The sequence below is a fragment of the Cyphomyrmex costatus genome, unplaced genomic scaffold (genome assembly GCF_001594065.2).
Source record: "Cyphomyrmex costatus isolate MS0001 unplaced genomic scaffold, Ccosl1.0 scaffold1320, whole genome shotgun sequence".
Taxonomy (NCBI): Eukaryota; Metazoa; Arthropoda; class Insecta; order Hymenoptera; family Formicidae; genus Cyphomyrmex; species Cyphomyrmex costatus.
Window position 1 is genome coordinate 67,124 of NW_017275305.1, and position 27,725 is coordinate 94,848.

At 35.7% G+C, this 27,725-nt stretch overlaps 3 protein-coding genes across 6 annotated transcripts; all 3 read left to right on the forward strand.

The window, feature by feature from the left end:
• The first annotated feature begins 3,537 nt into the window (after positions 1 to 3,537).
• Positions 3,538 to 7,499, forward strand: Elp4 (Elongator complex protein 4). 4 transcript variants are annotated; one of them, XM_018551003.1, is made up of 5 exons: positions 3,538 to 3,768; positions 4,931 to 5,106; positions 6,380 to 7,011; positions 7,070 to 7,282; positions 7,372 to 7,499. In XM_018551003.1, exons 2-5 carry the CDS (start codon positions 4,944 to 4,946, stop codon positions 7,483 to 7,485), a joined length of 1,122 nt encoding a protein of 373 aa, XP_018406505.1. In that variant the 5' UTR covers positions 3,538 to 3,768; positions 4,931 to 4,943; the 3' UTR covers positions 7,486 to 7,499. The 4 variants fall into 4 exon arrangements, with proteins under 4 accessions (XP_018406505.1, XP_018406508.1, XP_018406506.1 ...); XM_018551006.1 differs by having other exon boundaries at positions 6,383 to 7,011; XM_018551004.1 differs by lacking the exon at positions 3,538 to 3,768 and adding an exon at positions 4,064 to 4,078.
• A 3,585-nt stretch (positions 7,500 to 11,084) lies between these two features.
• Positions 11,085 to 11,762, forward strand: LOC108782675 (uncharacterized). The gene has a single exon (XM_018550999.1). It carries the CDS (start codon positions 11,085 to 11,087, stop codon positions 11,760 to 11,762), a length of 678 nt encoding a protein of 225 aa, XP_018406501.1.
• A 13,357-nt stretch (positions 11,763 to 25,119) lies between these two features.
• On the forward strand, positions 25,120 to 26,712 carry LOC108782676 (uncharacterized protein K02A2.6-like). The gene has a single exon (XM_018551000.1). The coding sequence runs from the start codon at positions 25,120 to 25,122 to the stop codon at positions 26,710 to 26,712; it is 1,593 nt and encodes a 530-aa protein (XP_018406502.1).
• Positions 26,713 to 27,725: the final 1,013 nt, after the last annotated feature.

The following is a 27,725-nucleotide window of genomic DNA, read 5'->3' on the forward strand; positions in this document are numbered from 1 at the left end:
GGTTATATGATTCCCTGAAGCGGAATCAATCACTTTTTCCTTCTTCCTTATACATATATGTATATTTATCCTTCTATTTATTATTGATGGAGGGGATGAATCCGACGCATGCGCACAACGTTCAAAGTACGCTGAGAAAGAGAGAGAAGTATATTCCCGCACCGTGGTTCTGGGACATGGACTTCTCTCTCATCTAGCCATATAGTAGTATTACATATATGCTCTCAATGGACTTTCGATTGTTGCGTTCGAAAACACACCCTAACCACTTCGAGAGTGACTATTTCTCCCTACTTCGCTAAGGTAGGGAAAAGAAAGTATCTCGGATAAACGTGAAGCGGGAAAATGAAAAAAGATGTCGTCCAATATTGAAATTAATTTATCGAGGCATCAACTTATTAGAGATCAGGTTACAGATCAAATAACAGTTACGCAAAATGGATGCTTGCTTTTGTGGGATAAAGTGGATATGTATTTATTTTTACAAATCTTTAAAAATATCCTATATCTACCCAAATAACAATATGTTATCCAAAAGGTTTCTAAAAGATATCTTATTTCTGAATCTGATAACTTAGAGAAACTTCTTAAAGATCACATAAAGATAACTGAATGTTATCTAATGCGTCGTTTTTTGAGAACAGAAAGATGTCACAAAAATGATATATGAAAGATTTCTTAAATTGGACATCTTTATGATTAACATATATATTCATATTTATGATGTCTTAAAGAAATCTGTTAATATATAGATTTCTTTAAAAAGAGAGTTTACAGGTTATGTTTACAGGTTTGAATTAATTAATCTTGCCGTTCACTTCATCAGGGCGAGGAATGCACTGATACGTATCTATTAGCGATTTCGGCTGGGAAAATGAGTGTGCACTGGTGCATATTAAGACCGTTGTACACTGTTAATCTACCACCGCGGTAGTACACGGATATAACATATGCACGACATGTACATTGTACACGGACTTAACATGCACCAGTGTACACTGGTGTACACTAGTGCATCCCACCCGAAATTGCTACAAGTATCACTGCACTCCTCGCCTTGATGAAGTGAATGGCAAGATTATGAATTCACAGAACGTTGGCGCGATAATCTACAAACATTCTGGCATCTCTGAAACAGAATCTTTCCTAATAAGTAACATCAAATGAATTTCTCATAAAAGATATCATAATTATGTCTCGTTTCTGAACTGTCAAAAATCATACAACATATTGATATCTTTTATGAGAAAACAAACTAATATCATTTAGCATGACATCATAAAGATAACAATTTCAAGACATCTCTCAAATCGGATATCTTAAAGAGTTCTCTTGGTAGATTCTCTAATAAATGATTATTATGAGATATCGTTTAGACATTATTTTAAAGATAACTAAATGTTCTCTTGAAAAAGTTCTCTTAAAGTTTTCATTCTGACAAGCATGCTGTCTGGGTATTTTCTTACAAAGTATCCTAACCTAACTCTATACTTAATATTATGATGCCTGTACACTTTGATTATGTCATTAAATTTATTTTCATAATTCTCAATAGTAGATATATTGCAATTGTCAGCTTTTTTTTCTTCTTTGCTCATTATTTTCAGGGAATGGATGTAAGTATATAACGCTGTTACTGTTATTGTTACTTTTTATAACCATTATAATATATTTAATAACGTTGCAATTTTTTATGACTAATAATAATTAACTAAATGCTAAGATTGAAAAGACATTTTCGAAAAGTAATTTGTTACCATTACACATAGGTTTGTAACGATGCACCTCGGACTGCATCGTTCCCGGCAGCGGGAATTACTTATTGTATATCGTATGTGGTCATTATTCATCCATTGCGAATCTATTGTAACAAAGCCTCGTCGACAGTAGCTATCGCCGCTCCGACCGAAAGCGTCCGAAGATCGCCGAACGATCTGCGCTTTGCGCTATCCGCCGCTCCGACCAAACGCGACCGAACATCGCCGATCGACAATCCCCTCCGCAAGAATTGCCGACCGCCGAGCGATAACGGAAAAGACCGTAATAAAACGAGCTGGAGCAATAATTAGTATATAACGCGTTAATTATTGCTTCGAAGCTCTCTTCTATCCTAACCGCCGCTCCATTACGAACTCCGCTCCGATCCTAGCTCCGGTGATCCGACGCGAAAAGGGGGTCAAGTGTTCTTGGTCTCCGTCAAGCGTTCTTGACAGTTGCCCAGTAAGCAAAATAATATTCCAGCAACGTTATTGAAATGATATTTAACAACATGTAACATTTTGGAATATGTAGTTGTTAACGTTGTATATAACGTTATCGTAAACAAACTTTGACGTACATTTAGAGATTTCAGTAATGTTGATATGGAGTTGCAATATCATTACAACTAATGTTGCGATAATATTTTTATTTCATTAGAACAATGTTGATATAAGGATAAAATATCGTTGGAACTAATGTTGCAGTAATGTTTTTCTAACATTAGAACAATATTCATATGATGATGAAATATCGTTGAAACTAATGTTGCGGTAATATTTTTCTTACATTAGAACAATATTCATATGACGATGAAATAGCAATATTTAGTAAATCAGGGAATGAAATATCATGATGCAAATATGAGAAAAACAAAATCACATCTTTGTTTCTCATATTTACGTTATATTTGCGTAATGATATTTCGTCTTCCGATTTACTAAATGTTGCTGCAATATTGTGCATTGAATTATTCTAATATAAAAGTGAAGTTGCCATAAAGTTTACGTACATACATTTGTCTATCTGGGAATATTCCAACCAAAAAAAATTTTTAATTTAATTTTTTAATTCTTTTTTAATACGACATCCGAAGTACGACGGTACGATATCCAATAGCAGAGCTTGTTACAAAATATTGTTAGCTATATATCAAGAAAATAAGCTCTCCTATTGGATATCGGACGTCGTATGTCGGATGTCGGACGCAGTGTGAATCCTACATAATGGAATATGCCAATTAGATAAAAAAGCTCATTGAGCGCTAAGTGAGCGGTCATACTTCTGGATGCACCTAATAACTTCTTCGCCGAGCAAATGAACATGATTGATCTTTCGTATAGATTTAATTAACCACACCCAATCGCTTGCCGAGCAGTGATTACGTACGGAAATACCCCCGAATGACCCTAACGGGGCCATTAACTGGGGCTCTATTCTTGAAAAGAAACGTATACGAAAGTCTAGGGAAATACTATAGTATACGTAACGTATACTATAGTATTTTCCTAATTTTTCGTATACGTTTCTTTTCAAGAATAGACCCCCTGTTATTGAAAGAATGATTGGCGTGGATTGGCGATGTCGCGATCTATTACTTACGGGAACCATATAAAATCCCCCTATAAATTAAAATTCTCCGAATCCCTCCCTCGATTCCAGATAACCTTCAAAATCCCCGAATCTAGGGATAAATCCCTCGATGTGGCAACACTGGTTTTGTCTCTCGGAAGTGCTCGGATCGGAAGCTGCTCGGAGTTGCTCCGAATCCAGCGTACTTGGATAATCAAGAAAACAAGCTGGCCGTATCGACCTCCTATTATACTGTTTTGGAGGCGGGTGCCATTAACCAAATAAGAAGAAGAAAACAAGCTCTTCTATTGAATATCGTATCATCGTACGCAGTGTGAACCCTACGTTATTCATAATAAAAAACGTGATCTGGTCGTATCAACCTCCTTTATTACTATTTTGGGAGGCGTGGGACACTAATTAAAGAAGAAGAAGAAGGTAAAGATTGAATTAAGACTTAAGATTTCCAACTACTGACAAAATAGAATCAGCATTATAGACTCGGTATCCTCGTGTGAAAATGAAAAATAAAGGCCGCAGCACACACTTTTGCATGACGCTTAATGCATGACGCAAAAAGAATCAACTAATCATAATCCTTCTTTTTCTCCCACTGTATGAAAGAGAAGAATTTTGGTTAGTTTATTCTCTCATGCGTCATGCAAAAGTATGTGCTGCGGCCTGCGGCCTTAACTTATTGAAAGTAGCAGAAATTAGATAATCTATATAGATGAAAAATTAAATAAGGGTAATTTTTTATAAGAACTATCTCATCTCTGATTTCGATCAAATTAGGCTTATTCGACGTGTTTTTGCATAAAATAAAAGAATCTGGCAGAAAAAAGTCCGGAACTGCCCGCGAAGCGAGATATTAAGCGTTAAAATTGACGACTCAATTGAGGTTAGGAAATCTATCAGATCGACATAAAATAGTGCTTAAACAGTGAAACAAGATTGATGTAATTTGATGTATTATATTACAAAGAGTTTTTTAATATTAAGTGTTGATAAATAAAACATTTTGTTTGAAACTTATTATTATACATTTAATTTTAACATTTGTTTAATGAATAGAAAAGAATTTTAATATGGTACAATAAATATCTTGCAACATGCATCGAGAAAAGATTTCAAAATTTACTTATAAGATATAATACTTATATTTTTAATGAGATATAAATTATATATATATATGTATATGAATATGATAAAAAATATATATATATGTATATCATATAATATTATTAAATATACGAGATTTTCGCTACTTTGAACCAGCGTGTGGTATATGCTCCTTCTTCTTATTTTTATTTTTAACTTAACCACTTGATTTTTAAATTATTTACAATATTATTCTTAGCAAATAAATTATTTATTTTATCTTTATAGTTAATAAGATATATTTTACACAAGAATATATATATATTTTGTCATTAATTTAATTTTTTTTACAATACAATAATTATTAAACAAGACGTCACATGTGACACTTACATACTTGTAAATATTTTATTTTTTTCCTAAATGTAACTTAAATAAGCTTTCATAAACACAGTTTTAGATTGCAATGTTTAAATATTCTTAAAAAATTATATTTCAGGGATATTTACTGGATGTTAGAAGGAAAAATAATGAGTGGATTTAAAACTAGACTTTTGATAATACCAGGCACGAGACCTTCGTTACGAAATTCACAGTTGCTTATTTCAACAGGGATACCTTCTTTAGACAGTACAATAGGTGGAGGTTTACCTATTGGCTCGATATTTTTAATTCGTATGTATATTTCTATATTTATGTTTCTTTAATAATAACTGGCAATATCTGGGTTATTGAAGATTTGATAGATGTTGTAATTACTTTTAGAGAATTATTCATTATCTGCTTTTAAAAGCTAAGTAATCCTATCTCATTATTGTTAACACAAATAATATTTTATTAAAATAATTGCATTAAAATAATTGCTATTTTTGTTGTATATTGATTGAATTGTAAATTTCAATAATCTAAATTTTTATTTATATTCTAAATTTGAATATTATTGAGACAATGATCAAAATTTCATCTCTAACTATTTTTGAATTGATATTATATTGGGTATTTCCTACCATTTTATTTTGTTACTACAACCTATTATAATTGGCTGCGTTCAGCAGACTCAACAGTTTTGCAACCGTTTTATGATTCGTCTCTCTGATTGGATTATACTTTTAGATCTAAAGGAATAGTCCTATCTCAACAAAGAATACATAAAACAGTTGTAAAACTGTTGAGTCTGCTGAACGCGACCATTGTTACCGACGTCTATGACATGAACGGAGCCACAAGTTGTTTAGCAACCAACTAACTATTGATAAATTAAATGTCTACTCTTGGCTGTCTCCTGAATCACACTCATAAATAACTCTTTGTATTCCTATCATTAAAAATATTCTCAAACAAATAAGAATTCTGTTTTTCCTTCCGTTAAAAACATAACAATAATTATAAATAAAAATAATCCGTAATTACAATAGACCGTAATAGAACAATGATATAATGAGAAATACTCAGTATAATCTCTCGATTAAGGATAGTTCGATAAACGTTATTTTAATAATTTATATTTAGAGTATGTACAACGTAAATAATTTCAATTATTCTAATAAAGTATTATTTATGTTAACAACGATTAGGATATTTACTTAACTTTTAAAATTGGGGGGGAGGTAAAACATAAAATATCTGTCATTCAAATAACTAAAAGCGGTAGTGTATATATTCAACTTCTTCAGACCTAATTTTATGGAATCGTATTAAAAGAAGGTTTTTTTTTAATTCAATTTATGCGCACTTTAATAAGTAATTCATGCTAAGCAATTAATTTTATTTAATTTTTTATCTTTTTCCAACGTTATTATGTACATTAGATTTTAAATGATGTAGAATTAAATAATTTGAACATCAGTTAATATCTTCATTTAGTGTACATTACAATGTATGCAGAGTCTGAAGGGTTAATAAAATGTTTATTTATATATATATGTTTTTAAGAAATATTTATTTTCAGAAGAGGACAAGTATAGCTTCTACGCTAAAACTATATTGAAATACTTTATGGCAGAGGGAATAGTCGTGTCTCAACCTGTACTGATTGCATCTCAAGATGTTCAACCTTCTCAATTTGTATCAGGATTGCCTGCAGTTATAGATAATTCAGAGGAACATACGAAAACTACAAATAATGAAGATAAGCCAATGAAAATAGCTTGGCGATATCAGAATATGAAAGTAGTAGATTCAACTCCTACGGGAGGTCAAATATTCGGTCATTATTACGATCTTACAAAACAGATGCAAAAGAATTTCTTAGAATATGCTGACATAAAACAATGGGAATTTAATGAGGAAATGACACTAAATGAAAATAGAACATTTAAGAATGCTGCATATACTGACTTATTATGTACCATAGAAAAAACTTTACGCGATGGACAATATTTTCTCTCTGAAACATCACAACAAAAAACAAACAAAATTTTAAGAATCGCAATTTATTCTCTAGGATCAAGATTATGGCTTAGTGACACAGAGAAATATTCTGATTGTGATCTATTAAAATTCTTATATTGCTTCAGAGCACTTTTAAGAAATTCCTATGCGGTTGGCGTAGTAACAATACCAGTTAATAATTTCAATAGCGTAAGTATCGAAAAATTATTTTCTTTACGACGACCTTCTTATAGCTTATATTTTCTAGAATTGCATTATCGAAAGAATTGAACATTTATCGGATATAGCAATTGCATTGGAATCATTTGCGGGATCTACGAAAGCGCTTAATTCATTGTATAAGGAGTATCATGGTCTTTTGCACATTAAGAAATTGTGTGCGTTAAATGGTTTGTCACACGGCAAGTTACAACACAAAGATCTAGCATTCAAATTACGCCGTAAAAAATTTCTTATAGAAGTTAGTAGATTTTAATGTTTTATTAGAAAACAAAAATTTTCTAACTTAGAGCATTGTATCATATAAATTTTTATATTATTTGTTTTTAGGTTTTACATTTGCCACCTGAATTTGAAGATACGTCTCAACGAGAGCAAGATGACACAATAACACCCGGCATTGGATGCACAAGTGAATCTAATAAAAGTGCACTTGATTTTTAAATTTATAAATTTGACACAAAATAATTAAACATAATTTTAATGTTATATTTTTTATTTACACAAAATTAAATATTTATTTTATTAAATATTTTTAATTAATCCTTATATTCTTTATATATACAGGGTGATTCAGAACGACCCCGTGTCCTTGCAAAGACGTGTTCCTAACTGAATTCTGAGACGATTTTTCCTTTACGAAAATTTTATCCGACGCTTACTTTTTGAATTATTAAAAGATAAAGTTAGCGAATTACGATCCGCAGAAGGTAAGCAGGGCCGGCGCACTCACCGTCCGACGCGAACGAACACGAGGAGCATTCATTGCGATCAAGGACATAGAGTTATTCTAATTTAATTTAATTTGGTTTCACGACACACACACACACACACTCACTCACTCTCCCTCTCTCTTTCTCTCTCTCTCTCTCCCTCCCTCCCTCCCCCCCCCTCTCTCTCTCTCTCTCTCTCACACACTGCTCAGTTTAATGGAAATTTTAAGAGAAAGTAATTAGCCAAGACATTAACTGTTTGGTAGACAAATGTGAAAATGTCTAAAATTAAGTAGTTGCAAGTGATAAGAACTAAAGTAGTAGTAAATATCATAAAAATATAGTATAGTACTATAAAAATATAGTAATTAGTACTACATTACACGCGTAATTCTTATTACTTTGTAAAACTAGTTGTAAGAGTTGTTAATTTATAGTTACTAAAATTTTTTTTTTTTTTCAATGCGCGAGTTCAGTGTCTCATCATGATAGAATTTTTCATAATATAACAACTGTCTATGTAATTTCAAATATATAATTCAAAATTTTATAAACTTAGTATTAAAAAAAATGAAAACAATTTTTCATTGAAAAAGTAGATTCTGGTCATATTAATCAGAAATCCAGTATTTATGTAATTTAACATTTGATTGTTTAGAATTATAATAGATTTAACTATAAAATTCTGATTTGTCCACTTTTGTCACAAAAATTCCAATCAATACAACTAGACTTTTTCCAGAAAAATTAGCAAACAAAGACGAGTAACAAAACAATAAGAATTGATAAAATTAATTCTATAATAACTAAGAATTAATAAAATTTAATGTTTTCTCCCTTTAAGAATTTAAGAAAAGATAACGAAAAGATAACAAAAAATAAAAAAAAATATATTTAACTAGCAATTATATACACATATAATAAAATAAATGATAGGCCTTATTTTTCGACTACTTTTTTGGTGGCAGTAGTATACGCTATAGCTAGTCAATCGTATTGTTTGCTCCAAAAGTAGGCGAGTCTCTCATTTCCATGAGTTTCATCAGCTTCCTTTTTCGACTCTACTCACTTGCTTAGCATCGATTAAACGGTTACATTATCGAACTGGCATAGACAGTGGACCGGCACCTCCCCTCGAGTTTCCAAATCGCGGTTGCACACCTTTGTGAAAACACGGTAAGTATAAACGTAGAATTGCCAGAGACGATTACATTTCCGAGATAGATCAATTAAAACCCGTTTCTATTAATGTAATTTAATTTCAATCTCGTTTCAAATAACACCCTCTCTCTCTCTCTCTCTCTCTCTCTCTCTCTCTCCATCTTTTTCTAGTTCTAAGAATTAGAGACATTAAAGTTAATCTACATTAGAGGCAGATACGGGCATAAAGGACACACTTTGGCCGAGTGAAATTATAGTAATAATTTATGGCTGATATTGCGACATTAACCAGTTGCAAAAATGTCCAATTTTTCGTTCGATAGTTTCAGAGACTGTGCAAGTTGAAAATTTTCTAAGAAAAAGAAAAAATTACGAAGAATTCGAAAATCGCGTTCTGAAAAGGAACGATAACGTTACAGTCAATGAAAATTCTGCAGCTTGTCGTGCAAACGCATCCGAACTGCAAGCACTCAAGGACTTGCACTCATATGCGCAGCCAAACTCTGATATTGTCATAACGGGAATACCTGCGAACGCCAATGTCGTCGACGAGGAGATTGTCCGCCGCGTCATGTTAAAACTAAATGTCGCTGGTCTTTCGTCTGATATACTGTGTATTCGTCGAATCGTTTCGACGCATCGCGACCAAGTGGCGGGTGATCCGGTAACAAATCCGAGCGAAAACCAAAAAACCTATTATTCGATTGTCGTTACCTTAAAATCGGTAGTTATTCGCGATCACATTATCGGTTGCAAGCGAAAAAAAGGAAGAATAACGACTGCAGATATTATTCCCGAGTTGCGGCCAAATGTAAATCCCAGCACAATTTTCATCAATGACATGATGTCGAAACCTACGTATAATCTGCTAAAGGCGACATGCCTGAGGGCACGCGAAACAAATTACACCCACGTATGGCATCGCGGCGAACAGATTTTTGTGCGCAAAGACGAAAATAGTCTCGTAATTTCGATCGCTACAAATAGCGATTTAAATAAGTTAATCTGACTGAACCCGATCAATCCCCACGCTGAAACACTGCGGAAGTCATTAATCGTCGCGTACGCTAATGTTAATTCGCTGCGCGCGCATTTCGAGACTGTCGAAACCGTCTTAAGCGACCAAAAGATTCATGTTTTTGCGATTACCGAAACTTGGCTCACTCCGTTAATGCCAAATGAATGCGTTAACATTTGTAATTATAGTTTCTTAAGAAAAGATCGTAGTATTAAGTCCAGCATTAATTCGCGTTATATTCAAGGCGGTGGAGTGGACTGCTACGTCCATAGCACGTTAATTGCTAAAGTACTCGATAGCTCTTCTGGAGACGATATTAGCAGCCCCGAATTTTTGATCTTAAATATTACGTCGCGAAATTCGACACGAAACTCATCTCCAATGCTAGTGGCGGTTATTTATTGTCGCCCAGGAGGCCTAATGTTCACCGAATTTATACAGAAGCTGCAGCAGTACTCGTCAAATTATACAAATATTATTGTGATGGGCGATTTAAATTGTAATCTCCTCGAAAATTCTTTCGAATCACAATTCCTTCGCAACTTCATATCGGAACACTCGTTATTTCTTGTGCCACACTCCGCAACACATCATACTCGTTTTTCAGATACTCAGATAGATGTTATTATTACCGACGCCGAACATAAAGTAACCGAATTTTCGCAATCTGATGTACCTTTTGCAGTCGGCCATGATCTCTTAAAAATCACATACAAATTTCGTCGAGATGATCCACCCGTAAATATCAAAACAGCTCGAAATTTTAAAGATTGTGATTTTTCATTACTAAATGCGGATATTCTCAACGTACTCGCCACTACCACTTATTTTACACAAACGTCTGAATATTCAAATCCGTCAACGAACGACGTTTTATCAATCTTTAATGATGCAATTTTATCTGCCTTAGGAAGACATGCTTCGTTGCGTACGATAACTACTGTCCGCCCACCAACACCATGGCTGAGCGATAGCATTAAATTACAAATTAAGAATCGTGATCGCGCGTATCGTATTACCAGACGTACGGGTAGCCAAAGATTATTCGACGAGTATCGAGCGTTGAGATCTAGGCTTAAAATATTAATGCGAAATGCCAAAGAAGAATATATGTCAAAGTCTGTTGCAAATATGACCGAGCCAGTAAAGATATGGGCTTTTCTACGACGAAACTTGAGTCACGATCCCAATCTGCCTTGCAATACTTCTCCGCATCTGAACTCAATGAGTATTACACTACCATCACGACAGCGTATCCTTCTTGCTCCGACGAGTCACTCATTGCCATTCTATCTCATTGGCCATCCGCTGTTACACCAACCTTCACTCTTGCTACCCTGTCTGCCGAACAGGTCATCGACGCCTTACGAAGATCGTTGCCAAAGACCAAGGGCCGTAGCCTCGACGGAATACAATTAGTGTATCTGAAGGACTCATTACCGGAAATAACACCGTACCTAACATCAATCTACAATTCTTCCATCATCACAGGTAAATATCCGGATGATTGGAAGCGCTGTCTTGTAGTTCCTCTCAATAAAACACCCGTTCCTGCGAACCCTAATCAAACCAGACCGGTGGCAAATCTACCACAGCTCGCCAAACCCCTCGATGCAATGATTGCCCAACAAGTCTCAATATATCTCGAAAACAACAACCTTCTGAATCTACAACAATCCGGATTTCGCAAGAACCACAGCACGCAGACCGCACTACTAAATCTGCTAGATTATGTACGTCATAACATTGAGCAAGGGTCGGTCACTTTCGTCGTTTTCTTCGACTTCACTAAGGCGTTCGACATGCTCGATCACACTTTATTACTGTAATATATTTTCATGTTATTTTTGTACGCGAGCGCTGCTATCGTTTATCCTTAATGTTCATTGGTTATGCGTGCGCACTCCTTGTCCGTTGTGTTCTTTGTGTGTGTGTAATGGACGCTAGCCACGAGCGTTCGTTGTTCTCCTCGCTTCTGAGATTTATTATTATTAAAGCGTGCATATTACAATAGTATTCTTGTTGAGTTATTCCTGATAAACCCTATCAAGATACATTACATTGGCGACGAGGTAAAACCAGTTTTCGGCAAAGGGCCTAAGAATCATCGAGAAGGAAGGTTCCGATGTGTGTGGAATAAGCGTTGAACAAAGAACGCGCAGTCGTAGGGACTCATTCAAACACAAGGTTAAATTTACGTGCGATCATAGGGACGCAGCGTTATCTAGTTGAAACGTGCGGTCACAGGGACACAGGATAAACGAGGTTAAGGAAGGCGCGCAAATCTAAAGGACACTGTTGAGAAACAAAATGTCGACAACGGACTTATTGAAATTTCAAAAGGATCTCGAGGAACGGGAGAAAGTCTTAGCGGAAAGGGCTAAGCAGCAGGAACATCAGAGAAGCTTATTGGTTATGGAAAGTCAGCAATTAGCTCAAGCAAGAGCAGAACTTATGGCAGCATCAAAAAAAGAAGAGCCACAAGTTATTCACACCATTGTTAGAGGTACAGTTGGTAATATTTCCGAGTTTTCTTTGAAAGAAGATTGGACGAGATGGTTCGAGCGGGTAGTGCTCTACTTTACCGGTAACGAAGTACCGAGTGAGAAACAAGTACCGCTTTTCCTTACGTTATTGGGAAGCGAAGGTTATGAACTTCTTTGTAATTTGTGCACGCCGGAAAAGCCGACAAATCTCACAATTGAACGTCTCGCGGAAATTATGCGAAATCATCTGCAGCCACAACCAAGTACGATAGCTCAGCGTTACAAATTCAAAGAATGTAAGCAGCTAACAGGCGAGGACATCAAGACGTATCTCGCAAAGCTTAAGAAGCTTTCCACGCATTGTCACTTTGAAGAGCAGCTGGAAAATTGCATCCGGGACCAGTTCGTATGGGGTCTGGCCAGTGAGAGGATCAAGAAGAGGCTTCTGGCTGAGCAACAGTTAACGTATACCAGAGCAGTGGAAATCAGCACTAGTATGGAGATGGCCGAACGAGATGCGGCAGACATGGCTAATTCAGTGAACAGCACAGGCAACGCACTCAATGTTATCAATAAGCAGAAAAAGGTTTTGCAGACGGTTACATGTTTTTGTTGTGGGAAGAAAGGTCACATGGCAAAAGAGTGTCGTTTTAAAGGGTATTCTTGTAATTCGTGCGGGAAGAAAGGACATTTAGAGTCTACAACCTCAGTTTGTAAGGTTAAGGCTTCAAACAAAGGCGTGAAGGGTAAATCACCAAAACAAAGTCGCGCGAATGGTAATGTTAAAATTAAAAATGTGAATCCGAATAATGTTAAAGAATCGGAAGACAGTAATGATAGTCTAAATAATTTATATGGTAATAAGGGTAACGTGAATAATATAATTGGTTGTATCGAACCATTAAAAGTTAACCTGGAGGTTGGTAATAAGTTTTTGTCGTTTGAAATAGATACAGGATCACCGATTTCGGCAATTTCGAAAAAAGATTTCGATAGATTTAGACCGTTTGAGAATGCGGTAGTGTTGGCAAGTTCGCGAACTTTTAAAGTGTATACAGGTAATCCAATAGTTCCTCTAGGCATATTGAAGGTTAAGGTAACTTTTCAAAATAGAGCAAGGTTCTTGAATTGTTTGTCTTACCAGGTAAAAGCGCACCTATTGTTGGTCGTAATTGGCTTAAGGCTTTAGATATTATTCAATTTGATTTGGCATCTAAAAAATTGTCAGTCAGGACAGTTAATGAAAAACAAAATAATATTTGTAAAAGATTTGAGTCACTTTTTTCTAATGAAATTGGATGTTATACGAAAAATAAATTTAAATTGCATCTCAAAGAAGGGGTTAGTCCGGTATTTTGTAAACCAAGGCCGGTACCTTTCGGGCGAAATTTGAAAATTGAAAATGAAATTGATTGTTTAGTTAAAGATGGTATTTTAGAAGCAGTTGAATATAGTGATTGGGCAACACCGATTGTGCCAGTGCCAAAAGTTAATGGTCAGATTCGCTTATGCGGAGATTATAAGGTTACGTTAAATCCTCATTTATTAGTGGATAAACATCCTATTCTGAGAGTATCGGATTTGCTTACAAAGCTAAGTGGAGGTACGGTATTTACCAAGTTGGATTTAGCTCAGGCTTATCAACAAGTAGAGTTGGATGAGGAATCAAAGTCTCTTGTCACGATAGCAACTCATAAGGGGTTATTTAAAAGTAATCGTTTAAGTTATGGTGTAGCGTCAGCACCAGGGTTATTCCAGCGTGAAATGGATATAATTTTTCAGGATTTGGATAAAGTGGCTATTATAATTCAACAAACTTGAAAGTGAAAATATGCCGTGTGTATATTGCGTACTCTGTGGAAACCGTGATAAATTAACTTCATATTTTACGTAAGTAAAGAAATGTAGCGATAAATTTTGTGATGTGTAGGTTATGTTCTCATACATTTTGTGTATTAATCGGTATTAATGTTTTAACGTTATTCGCGTGCGCATTAAATGTATGCCATGTGTTTTGTATAGGTTTCCGAAAAATAAGGAACTTCGTGAGAAATGGATGGATTTTTGTGGAATCGACGAGAAGGTTTTAAACTCGGCTACAAAACTATGTTCCATTCATTTTGAGGAAGATGCTATAATCCGTAGAAAAAACCGAGCAGTTGCAAAAGTCGATGCTGTTCCGTGCACAATCATAAAAAAAAGGCAGTTTCCGAAAGCTGACAAAGACGTATACATGTATTGGAAGAATTCCTCAGCACAAGGTAAAATGTGTACCATATGTATCTTATCGCTATTACTTCTCGTACATGATGTGCTGTTGCTACTTTTCTTTTTTTTCGAGTGGATTGTCAGTGATACATTAATAAATGAATTCTTTTGCAGACGACATTGTAGCACTCGATCAGTCATCCACATCAAAAACTTCTGGAAATGTCGATATATCCATGGAAGGTAAAATTTGTACCATATTTTTACGATTGAAAATCGTTGTTTCGAGTGGATTGTCAGTGATACATTAATAAATGATGAATTCTTTTGCAGACGACATTGTAGCACTCGATCAGCCATCCACATCGAAAACTTCTGGAAATGTCGAATGTTTGCAGACACCGAAGAAATCTTACCAGTTTCCTCGGTATGTTGGAGACATTCGAAGTCCCCACTTTGCTACGCCCAGGAGAGCGAAAAGAACTTTTGATGTAGTAAAGGTGACTGTGCGAAAACAGCAGATGACAATAAAAAGTTTAAAGCAAAGACAAAAGAGATTGCTGAACCGTATCAAGACGATGGAAGGAATGATACAACATTTGAAGAACAGACAACTGCTGGATGAAAGCACTTCAGACAATATACTGGTAATTTGAAATGAATGACAAGTCCAGCTGGGATGAGTAATTTTCAATAGTTTCGAGGTGTGGTAATGTAATAGCAATACGTCCCAGTAAAAAAATGGCTGTAGAAAGTGTATTTATCTTAGAACATATATTAGACCGGGGGGGGGGAGGGTATTCATAGTCAATTCTTACATTCAAGATCGTCTTAAATACAGTCTTAAGATGTCACGAACCAATCAAAGGGCTGCATTCGCGTTAAGACATTACTTAAGACAGTCTTCAAATAAGAACTGACTATGAATACCGGCCTTAATTCGCGCTCACACTGAATTTTTATTCGGCGAAGGCTTATAGATACGTTCGCAAAACATTTTGCAACTTTTTACCTGATCCTGCGACGATTAGAAAATGGTATGCAACTTTGGACGGTCAACCGGGCTTTACAAAGGAAGCATTAGACGCCGTAAAATGCAAAGTACAAAAATCGGGAAATCCGATTTTCTGTAATTTAGTTATAGATGAGATGTCTATAAAAGAAAAAACTTCAGGGATTCGTAGATATGGGTCTAGGTGTAGGAGATTCAGCTGTACCTCTAACAGCGAAACACGCATTAGTATTTATGTTGGTGGCTTTAAATGGCCACTGGAAACTTCCCATCGGTTATTTCCTTATAGATTCATTAAGCGGAAAAGAAAGAGCGAGTTTATTAGAGCACTGTTTACAATTGGTTCATGAAACTGGAGCCATGTTGCACATCTCTTACGTTTGATGGCACTAATCTCTCCATGTGCACTAATTTAGGTGCACAATTTAAAGTAGGGGAATATTTTAAACCGTACTTCCTCCATCCAGTCACGAAAGAAAAAGTTTTTTGTTTTTTCGATCCGTGCCATATGTTGAAATTAGTCCGAAACACATTGGGCGACAAACGCGAACTCCGGTATAAAGGGAAGGGTATTTTCTGGGATAATATAGTATCTCTGCAGAAATTGCAAGAAGATGAGGGTTTGTTATGTGCTACAAAACTAAAGAAAAAACACATAATGTATCATAAATCGCGTATGAATGTGAAGTTGGCTGCACAAACCCTCAGCGAAAGCGTGAGTGCAGCGCTAACATTTTGCCAAGAATGTGTTCCTGGCCCATTTAAACATCCGGATGAAACCGCACTATTTTGCCAATCATTCAACGACGCTTTCGACATCCTCAATGTACGAAGTAAGTTTGGCAAACCTAAGAAATGCAACATGGCTCTATCAAGTGAAACTTTCGACATATTGAAATTTCATGCAGACAGGATCATTGTGTATATTCGAGACTTGCAAGATTGCACAAATGTATGTATTCTAAATAGTCCTCGAAAAACTGGTTTTCTCGGGTTTATCATTTGTTTAACAAATCTTTTTGAATTATTTAGTGTATTAAAAGAGAAAGGTATATCGTACTTGTTGACATACAAGTTGAATCAGGATCATCTGGAAACCTTTTTTAGTGCGCTAAGAAGTAAAGGAGGCTTCAACGATAATACAGATGCAAGACAATTTCAGTCAAGTTATAAAAAATTGCTCGTTCGACACGAAATACAAGCGTCAGAAAATGGAAATTGCGCCATAAACGACGTTCAAATGTTATTCGTTTCGTCAGTTAAAACGAGCAAATTGACTGACGGATTATTTACTGAGGTCAACAATGCAGAATCCATCGATGTATTTGATCATGACTACTTATCGACCTTATGGTCACTTACAACGTACGTTGAAGAAGTCGTGAAATATGTAAGTGGATTCGTCGTGAAAAAAATATTGCCAAAAATGTGCGAAATCTGCTCTACTTTTTTAGTCACGACATCCACCGATTCGATTTTAATAAAGTTAAAAAATAAGGGAAAATTAATCTTTCCGTCGTATGATGTAATAAAAATAGCGAAAACGTGCGAATAGGGCCGTAGCTACCGGGCGGGCAATGCGTGTATCACACGCAGGCGCTTTTTTATAAGGGCGCCAAAATCACAAGTTGCCAAGGCGACAGAACCGATAAATACAAATTTATTGGCGGCGCCGGCGGCGGGGGCGCTGCGTGACGCGATGGCGCAACGCACGAATCTACTAGCATCTTTTGTTTTGCATTGCGTCGATGATGTTCATTTGTTTAAAAATAGACGCTTTATGAGTGACTCTCTGGGCAGTGATCATCTTCCAGTTGTTACTACGGTCGGTGCTGGGCTTGCTCTTCAGAGAAAATTCTATTATAAGTTGCCCCTTAAGGATGAGGAGCTTAAAAAGGCGATATTTGACAAGTTATTTAGTAGTGTCTGTGATTCTTCCTCCTTAACTGAGGGTAATGTCCTGGGATGTTATGAAGATTTCACCAAGAATCTTATCGAGTGTGTCAGGGAGTTCTTTCCTGAAAACAAGAGGCTTCCGCGTTCTTCTGTGGGAGTGGAGAAACTGAAACCTCCCCCGTGGTGGAATAATTTGTGCACTGAGGCGGTTGGCCTCAGGAGGGAGGCAATTGGAAGATTGATACGCACGCCAAGCGAGGAAAGCCTTCAAGGATTTCGCAGGGCTCGTAGGGAGTGTTTAAAAATTCTTTCTCAGCAAAGGCGCAAAGGCTGGCAGACTTTTGTCGGCGGATTTAACTCCAAGACTCCTACGAGTCAGATCTGGGCGTTGATAAAAAGTTTCAAAAGGAAAGCCTCCTCAACTAAGTCGCCCTCTGCGCAATGTGAACTTATTAAGGCTTCCTCAGATGCTATTTCCAAATTGTGTCCGCCCTTTGCCTACTTTGATAGATCTACAACACTTTCTGATATGAAGGCCGATGACTCGCGTAACCCCGAGGTATGCAAATGGCTGGATGATCCTATCACCTTTGATGAGTTATCCTCTGCAATACTGACAGTTCGGAAAAAATCAGCTCCCGGGCTCGATCAAATTAGTTATGAGTTGCTGGATTTGCTGCCTGCTCAACACTTGGATTATCTTCTATCGCTATTTAATGAGATTTTCTCTCAGGGGGTTTTCCCTGACTCATGGACGTCTTCTCTGGTTGTGTTAATTCCTAAAGCTGACGGTAAGTCTGTAAGGCCCATCTCATTGATGTCCTGTGTTTGTAAACTCATGGAGAGAGTCTTATATCGGAGGTTGGTTTGGTTCGTCGAATCTAGACCTATCCTCCCCCAGTCCCAAGCGGGTTTTAGACCATTTAGATCCTGTGACGATAATCTTGCAGTTTTGACTACGGCGATTAGATCTGGCTTCCTAGAGAAATCCGTTACCATTGCTGTATTCTTGGATGTAGCGGGGGCCTTCGATAGCGTCGACCCGTTTCTTCTTTTGGGGGATCTGGCTGATGTCGGAGTGCCTGCGTTATTCAGGAAATTCATTGAGAATCTAATCAGTTGTAGAGATTTGTCTTTTGTGGTTGACGGCGAAATCCAAGGACCTTTTCGCGCATTCAAGGGTACCCCCCAGGGATCTACTTTGAGCCCTCTTTTATTCGATATCTACCTCAAGGATATTAATCAGCATTTGCATCCTGGGTCCCATTTGCTACAATACGCGGATGACGTTGTTCTTTATTCTTCGCATCGTGATCCTGCGGTTGCCATGGAATCTATCCAAAACTCTCTTAACAATATTTATAATTACCTTAAATTTAGAAATCTGGAAGTTTCACCGCATAAGTCTAAATGGATAGCCTTCTCGCGAAAGAGAGATCTTAAGATCTCGTTGGATATTAGTATGGACGGTAAAGTGATTCCTAGAGTCCCCAGTCATCGTTTTTTGGGCGTCATTCTCGATCAGAATCTCAAGGGTAAGGAGCACCTAGAGTACCTTATTGAAAAAGGAAGAAAGATCTCTAACATAATTAGCACGCTTTCAGGTATTGTCTGGGGTTCCCATCCTGGTCTCCTTCTTACTATTTATAGATCCACCTTTCGCAGTGCTGTTGAGTATGGGTGCCAATTTTTCGTGTGGAAATCATCCTCGGCGGAATTTGTAAAACTACAGCGGCTTCAATATAAAATTATCAGGAAGGCTATGGGATATCGCATTTCAACTCCTATCAATGTTATGCTCGCCGAGGCTAAGGAACACTCCTTCAGCATTAGGCTAAACCTGACTGCCTCCAAGTTCATCTACAAAGCTATGGCTAGTAAATGTAGCCCTGTATATCGTTCCCTGGAGGAAATGGAAATTATTGCCACAAGAAGGAAGTGTAAAATTGAAGCCATTAAGAATTCCAGGCTCTTCAAGTATTTTGTTACCACTCGAGGCGAAAAAAGAACAGTATATCGTACCACCTTTCCACCGGCCTTCTGGTATTCATACGAGGTTTTCTCGCTTAAGCTTGGCTATGTTGATGTCATGCAGGGGTCTGACAAAAATGATAAACTTCTAACTAAAGCTGATTTTTATCACAAATCCTTTCAACTTAGGCAGAATGCTACATCTTTCTACACGGATGGATCGAAGAGTGATGAAGGCTACACTGGAGCTGCCGTCGTCTCCCCCAGCATGAACGGGGACATCAGACACAAACTGCCAGCCAGCACCTCCATCTTTTCCGCTGAGCTGTGGGCCATATATCAAGCTGTTTTGGCGACTCTGGATTTGGACATTTCTAACAATAAGTGTGTTATATTCTCAGACTCAAAAAGTGTATTGGAAGCACTCTGTAATACTCGAAAAATCCATCGAAATTATATAATTTATTATATTAAACAAGCACTTTTCGAAGCTACTAAACAAGGCAAAGTCGTCACTTTCTTCTGGATTCCGGCTCACGTTGGAATTCCGGGCAACGAGGCGGCGGACTCTGCCGCCAAGGATGCTGCAGTCAAGGGCTTCAAACCTCCCTTTAGAGTTCCATATGAAGATATGCTAGCAGAATCGACTGCTCAAGCTAAGAGGCAAACCGAAGAAATTATGGAAACAGTCTCAGCTTTTAAGGGCACCTTGTACTACGAGAACTTTTATTCGCAGTCCAAGCACACGTGGTTTCATGATGCTTCACACTCAAGAGAGGAAATAATTCATGTCAATAGAATCAGGTCTAACCATATCAATATCAACGAAAGTCTGCATAGAGTTAATATGGTGGATTCCCCGGCCTGCGAGTGCGGTGACTCTCGTCAGACAATTAATCATCTTATTTTTCATTGTGAAAAATTCAATCGAAACTCAGCTCCTATTAGAAAGTTCATTGCTGATAAATTCCCAGACTCCCCTCAAAATCTTCTCCCTGCCCTTTTTTCCCCTTCCTCCAAAATCTGTCGCCTACTCTTGGCATATATGAAAGCCAATGAGCTATTTTTCTGACTTTTCCCCCTCTCCCTGTCCTTTGGCGCGTAGCTCGCTATCGAGCGGCTGCAGGCGCACGGTCAAAGAGGTGGCCCCCTCTATATCTCTCCCCCCAATAGTTTTGTCTAAGCCAGATGTGCGGACATCAGTGGCCTAGTTCCAACCTGTTAGGTTGCCCGGCCAGAAAAGGCAAGAAGAAGAAGATAGACGCTTTATGGTTATGGTTCTCACTGTTCATGGCAGCGAAAACTACAGCGTGAACTATATGTATTTACGATTTATGCGATACATATATTATAATAAATACACTAGATTAGTGTCACTAGTATTTGTGTTTCTTATTTGAAAAACTCCACGTTAAGGCTCAGGTTAGTAAATTTTATTTAATAATTATACATTCAGAAATTGCTTGTTTGAATACGATATAAAATATATTCTCCTCCCGAGCAAAGTCAAAGAATATTGAATCAAATTGTAAATGGAAAGCGATTTTCTGCCGATTTGTATTAAAAGTATCGACTATGTTTTCTAAAAGTAAAGTAGTTATAATAGGCTTTTATGTAACTTATATAATACAAATTTTTTAAATTTAATATCTGCTCTTTTTATATTAATCTCTTTATAATACAAATTTTAGGAATGTTGGGAAAAAAGCTCTCTGGAGCTGCAAATTTAAAACGTAAATTAGCGAAGCAAATAGAGAAAGAAAAATTGTCTGGAAGTTTGCACAAATTTCTAAAAACTGATAACGAAACGAATGTTCCTAATTATAAAACGGACGTTTAGTATTCTCCTACATCGAGTACTGCTAGTATACCTCATGTACCTCATGTACATATATACCTCAACGTCAAGAACAAGAGCAAGAACAAGAGCAAAAATCAGATTTAGGCAATTGCATAGATTCCATAGCTCCTATACAATCTGTAAAGAATTTAGGCACAACTTATTTTGACATAGAAGAATCGGCCAATATGCTTAAACAACAAACAAATAGACTTAATTGTAGAAAAAGGCCCTATTCAAATTTTAAATAAAGTTTTTCCAACTTCAGTTAATGGTAAATTTTCAAATACTTATTATCAGCGAGTGCTTCCAAATAAAGAAAAAATTCGAAGGGATTGGTTAATTTATTCTACAAGGCTAGATAGTGTGTTCTGTTTTGTATGTAGAATTTTTGGTAAACCTGGAAATAGTGCATTAACAAATCAGTATGGATATAATGATTGGAAACACTTATCCACTAATTTAGTTCGACATGAAAAAAGTTTCTTACATTTTAAAAATATAACCACGTGGTTAGAACTGAGAATTAAAATTAAATTTAACAATTGATAAAAACCAACAAATGTTATATCAAATTGAACAGAAAAGATGGCGTTTAATTATCGATAGAGTGATTGCAATAATAAAATTTTTAGCTACTCAATGTTTGTCCTTTAGGGGTGAATCTAATAAACTTTTTGAACAAAATAATGGAAACTTTTTAAAGGCAGTTGATTTCTAAATTTGATCCGGTTCTTATGGAACATGTTAGCAATATTAAGAAGACTACAATTTCAAATACACATATGCCATATTATTTAAGTCCAACTATTCAAAACGAAATTATATGTTTACTTGGAAAAGCAATGAAAACTTATATTACCAAAGAAATTAAACAAGCTAAGTACTTTTCAATTATTTTAGATACAACCCCTGATGTTAGTCACATTGAACAAATGACTTGTGTCATAAGATATGTTAATATTTTAAATTGTAAAGTAGAAATTTGTGGAAGATTTTTGGGCTTCTTTCCGCTATTAAATACAACTGGAGAACATTTTTTCAATTATGTGACAAAAAGTTTATTGCCTAGTTTTGATCTAAGTATTTATAATTTACGTGGTCAAGGCTATGACAATGGCTCAAATATGCGAGGAAAGAATATTGGCTTACAAAAAAGAATTTTAGAAATTAATCCAAGGGCAATGTTTATTCCATGTGCAGCGCATACATTAAATTTAGTAGTTAATGATGCAGCAAAGGTAACTAACGAAATAATAAGCATTTTCAATTTAATTCAGGAACTCTATAATTTTTTCTCAACTTCTCCATATCGCTGGGCAATACTTAAAAAAAATGTAACTTCTTTAACAATTAAATCAGTGAGTGAAACGAGATGGGAAAGCCGAATTAAAGCAATTTATCCTTTAATTTCTCAGTTAGATGAAGTTTATGATAGTTTAATAGAAATTATCAACGATCAAACACGCGATCAAAATACAAAACACATGGCATATTCAATTATTAGTGAAATCAAATCATTTAAATTTGTTTTGTCACTAATCATTTGGCATGATTTGCTTTTTAAAATAAATGCTGTTAGCAAAATGTTGCAGAATACAAATTCAAATATTAGTCATTCCTTTAGATCACTCAATAATTTGATTACATATATTGAGGAGCAAAGGAGCGACGAAAATTTTAATATTTTTATTGAAAAAGCTCAAACATTAGCCAATGAAATAGAAGTAGAGCACACATTTCCAGAAATTAATTTTATCCGTCCAAGAAAAAAAAAGAAGCAATTTCAATATGAAGCCGTAGATGATGTTACTCTTGATCCTAAACAGCATTTTAAAGTTGATTTTTATTATCAAATTTTGGATTCAATAAAAAATTTATTAGAAGAAAGATTTGAATTGCACCAGGAACACAACATTTTTTTTAATATGCATTTTTATATAATATGCATAAAATTTCTAATGATGACTTAAAAAAACATTGTTCGGATCTTCATATTAAACTAACTGATAGTAATAGAGAAGAAAAAGATATAGATGGAAGTGAATTATATGATGAAATTGTAGCTCTTAAAACTCTCAAAGTCAATGAAATTATAGAACAATCTAATCCAGAAAAAGTACTGCAATATTTAATTTCTGAAAAGCTCGAACTTGTATTTCCAAATTTGGTGATAGCATTAAGAATTTTGTTAACTTTACCAGTTTCGGTTGCCTCGGTGGAAAGATCTTTCTCTAAATTAAAATTGATTAAAAACTACCTACGAAGTACAATGGGGCAAGATAAATTATCCGATTTAGCTTTAATTTCGATTGAGTCTTCACTATGTGATTCTTTAGATATAAACGACATTATTAATGATTTCGCTAACTTAAAAGCAAGGCGCGTAAATATTTAATTACTATTCAATTATAATATATATAATGTATTATAATGTATTGTATATTTTATAATATTTGTTTAACATGTTATAGATATATGTTTGTTATTGATTTAAAAAAAAAAAGACTGCTCATATAAATTTTAAAAAAGACAAATAGGTATGTTATATTTCTTAAATAAAACATTTATATCACATTATATACAGCATTTTTTGCTTTATGTAATATGAGGGGAGGGGGGAGGCGCCTAGTACCAAGCTTACACGCAGGCGACTTTATACCCAGATACGGCCCTGCGTGCGAAATGATTGTACGCGAATATCAAGATAGTTTTTTAAATATTAAGAATGTAAAAAATGTGTTGGGCATGAAAGCGTTTCAAAGAATTTATGAAGACGTTTTTAACAATGACGAAATGACGCACCATACGTTAGGTCAAGAATTTATGAACGATCATAAAACAGCGTTAATAAAAACGATTATACTGACGTATTTGAATATGCGATTGTATCACATAGGCAACTCTGCGACTTCGGCAGAGGAGAAAGAGAACGTGCGACACATGTACACTAAGTTAATACATTTTAAGCATCAATAAATATATACTTATTTCATATTGAATGTGTATACATCCTTTCATATTTATTAACTCAAAGTATTTTTGTAACGAGACTTTGATCACAGACATCGTCATGTATAATAAATTACATTACAATATTATTTGACGTAAGTATAAAATTTTACAGAATTTTCTGGAATATAAATAAATTACTGAATCATAATTGTCAGTATAGGATAACAATATTTTTTAATTTATATAATTTTTTTTATTATGCATTTTTATAATTGTTATAAGATAACTGCTTTAAATTAAAGCTTAAGCCAAGCTGAGCCTACTCCCCGAATTCATTTCCCACCTGATGGTATCCTTATAAATGCCCCAAATTGCAATAACTAATGTAATGACATTTTATATTTTACATAATTTCAAATAACTTATTTCAATACATAATTTTAAAGAATTCCATTTGTCACAAGTATTAACATGTCTACTTTTTACTGTCATCTGTATTTCACGGTACATTGTACATATCTCATTCATTTTGCACATAATGTATTTCACTACGTTCAATTTTTACACAAATGTTCAAGTATATTCTCAATTATTTTTTTCACACAAAATATTTTTACTTCACACTACGTATTCATTTCATACAAATTTTTCGATTCATTGATAGTAAATACTTCTATTATATTTCCCGACCCTCCATACGCGATACTTGAATAAGGAACACCGGAACCGACGCATGCGCATTGAGAACATTTATCCCTTACTACCTTTCTCTCTCGCACAGATGTTTGCATCAGCGCGAGCCATGGGAAGTATAGGCAATGCCCGTTCCATTTATATATGTTCTAAGGGTATTTACCAAGTTGGATTTAACCCAGGCTTATCAACAAGTAGAGTTGGATGAGGAATCAAAGTTACTTGTCACAATAGCAACTCATAAGGGGTTATTCAAAAGTAATCGTTTAAGTTATGGTGTAGCGTCAGCACCAGGGTTATTCCAGCGTGAAATGGATATAATTTTTCAGGATTTGGATAAAGTGGCTATTTTCTTCGACGATTTAGTAGTTACAGGAGCTACTCGTGAAGAGCACGATAGAAATTTAACGTGTGTTTTGAAAAGGTTACAAGATTGTGGTTTAACGCTAAGTAAAGACAAGTGTGCGTTTGCACAAAGTAATATAAAATTTTTAGGATTCGAGTTAAATGCACAGGGCATACAGGCGTCGAGTAAAAAGGTTGACGCAATAGTGAATATGAAAAAACCTGATAATTTGACAGAACTTAAGTCATTTCTGGGTATGATTAATTATTACTCAAAATTCATTAAAGATTATTCTGATTTGTTGAGCCCATTGTATAAACTTCTTAGGAAAGATAAGAAATGGTGTTGGGCAAAGGAACAAGAGTTAGCTTTTAAAAAGGCAAAAGAGCGTTTAGCATCTAGGGAGATTTTGATACATTATAGTTCAGATTATCCCCTGAAGATTACGTGCGATGCGTCTCCTGTTGGTTTGGGGGCGGTAGTGTCGCATATTCTCCCAGATGGATCGGATAGGCCGATAGCTTATGCATCAAGGGTTTTGTCAGTAGCTCAAAGAAACTATTCGCAGTTGGATAGAGAAGCATTAGCTCTTGTTTTCGGAGTAAAAGCATTTCATCAGTATGTCTATGGACGTAATTTTATTTTGGAAACAGATCATAAACCGCTTACATATATTTTTGGTCCGAAGAAAGGTATTCCACAGATGGCGGCTAATCGAGTACAAAGATGGGCAGTGATTTTAGCAAGTTATGATTTTATAATTAAGTACATTAAAGGTCAAGATAACGGTCCTGCCGATGGTTTATCGAGAGTTAGTATGAAGGATACTAGTCAAGCGACTGATTCAAAAGATTTACAGGTTCATAATTATTTAAAGGCAATAAGTGAAGAATTGCAAAATTTGGATAGTAAGGCGGTTCGTAAGGGAACTAGCAAAGATGCTCTCTTGAGTAAAGTCAGAAATTTTGTTATGCAGGGATGGCCTGATAAAGTAGAAAAATGTTTTGAACCTTTTAAGAGTCGTCGTTTAGAGTTATCGGTGGAGGATGGATGTATAATGTGGGGTTATCGCGTTGTTATTCCCCCGTCCTTAAGAGCGGAATTGCTTGTGGAGTTGCATGGAATTCATTTAGGGGTAGTTAAAATGAAGGCGTTAGCTCGATCTTATTTTTGGTGGCCAGGTCTAGATAAGAATATAGAGGAGATCACTAAAAGTTGTAAAGGGTGCTTAGAGAGCGCCGATGATCCTCCTAAAAGTACATTGCATGTTTGGAAATGGCCTCAAGGGCCAAACCATCGTATACATTTAGATTTTTATGGACCAATAGGGGGCCATATATATTTAGTTATAACAGACGCTTATTCAAAATGAATTGATATTAAGGAGATGAAAGATATCTCAGCGGAATCTACAATTAGAGCGGTGAAAGAATATACCAGTACATGGGGAGTGCCATATCAGATCGTTTCGGATAATGGTCCTGCGTTTGCGAGCGAACAGTTTAAAGAATTCGTATCGCGGAATGCTATTAAGCATACTAAAACAGTACCATACCATCCTGCATCTAACGGAGCGGCCGAGAACGCTGTACGTACGTTTAAAAGAAAGTTTAAATTGTTACTTAAAAAGACTATACGAGACAGGATGCGTTATGTAAATATTTATTTCACTATAGAGTGACACCTCATTGTACTACCGAAAAGTCACCAGCAGAGTTACAGTTAAATAGGCGTTTGCGAACCAGATTAGATATTATTAAACCCGATATTAGAAAAAGAATAGAGTCAAAGCAGAGGGATCAGCAATGATTCTTCAAGGGCAACCGTACAATTACGTTCGGAGAAAATGACTCCGTAATGGCTAAGGATTTCAGAACAAGGTCGTGGAGACAAGCGGAAATTGTGGAGCAAACGAGTCCGGTTTCCTGTAATGTTAAAACTGATGACGGACGGATATGGAGACGTCATACCGATCAATTGCGAGCTTGTAATTTGCAATTACCTGAGTCACAAATACCAGAGTACCAATCTGTTAATGACTCGGAAAAAGAACATGGCGGCCTGCTCTCAAAAGACTGATGAGTTTCTCGTTGTTCACTTAGAAGCAATGTCGAAGCTTGTACGGAGTAATTTTTTCGACATTTGAAGTACGAAAGTATTACTTATAAATAATGAATAATAAGATTAGATTAGAATAAAATAAGGTTCCACCACATTTTCAAAAGCTACATAACGATAATGATGTGAACACATTATGTTGAAATGCCTTTTTCTTATGTACAGAGTAATTGCTATTACGACAATTGAAGTACGAATAGCAATCGAGGCTTGACGTCATTAATGCGAATATTTAAATCAATCTTCCAAACACTATTACATTTTGTA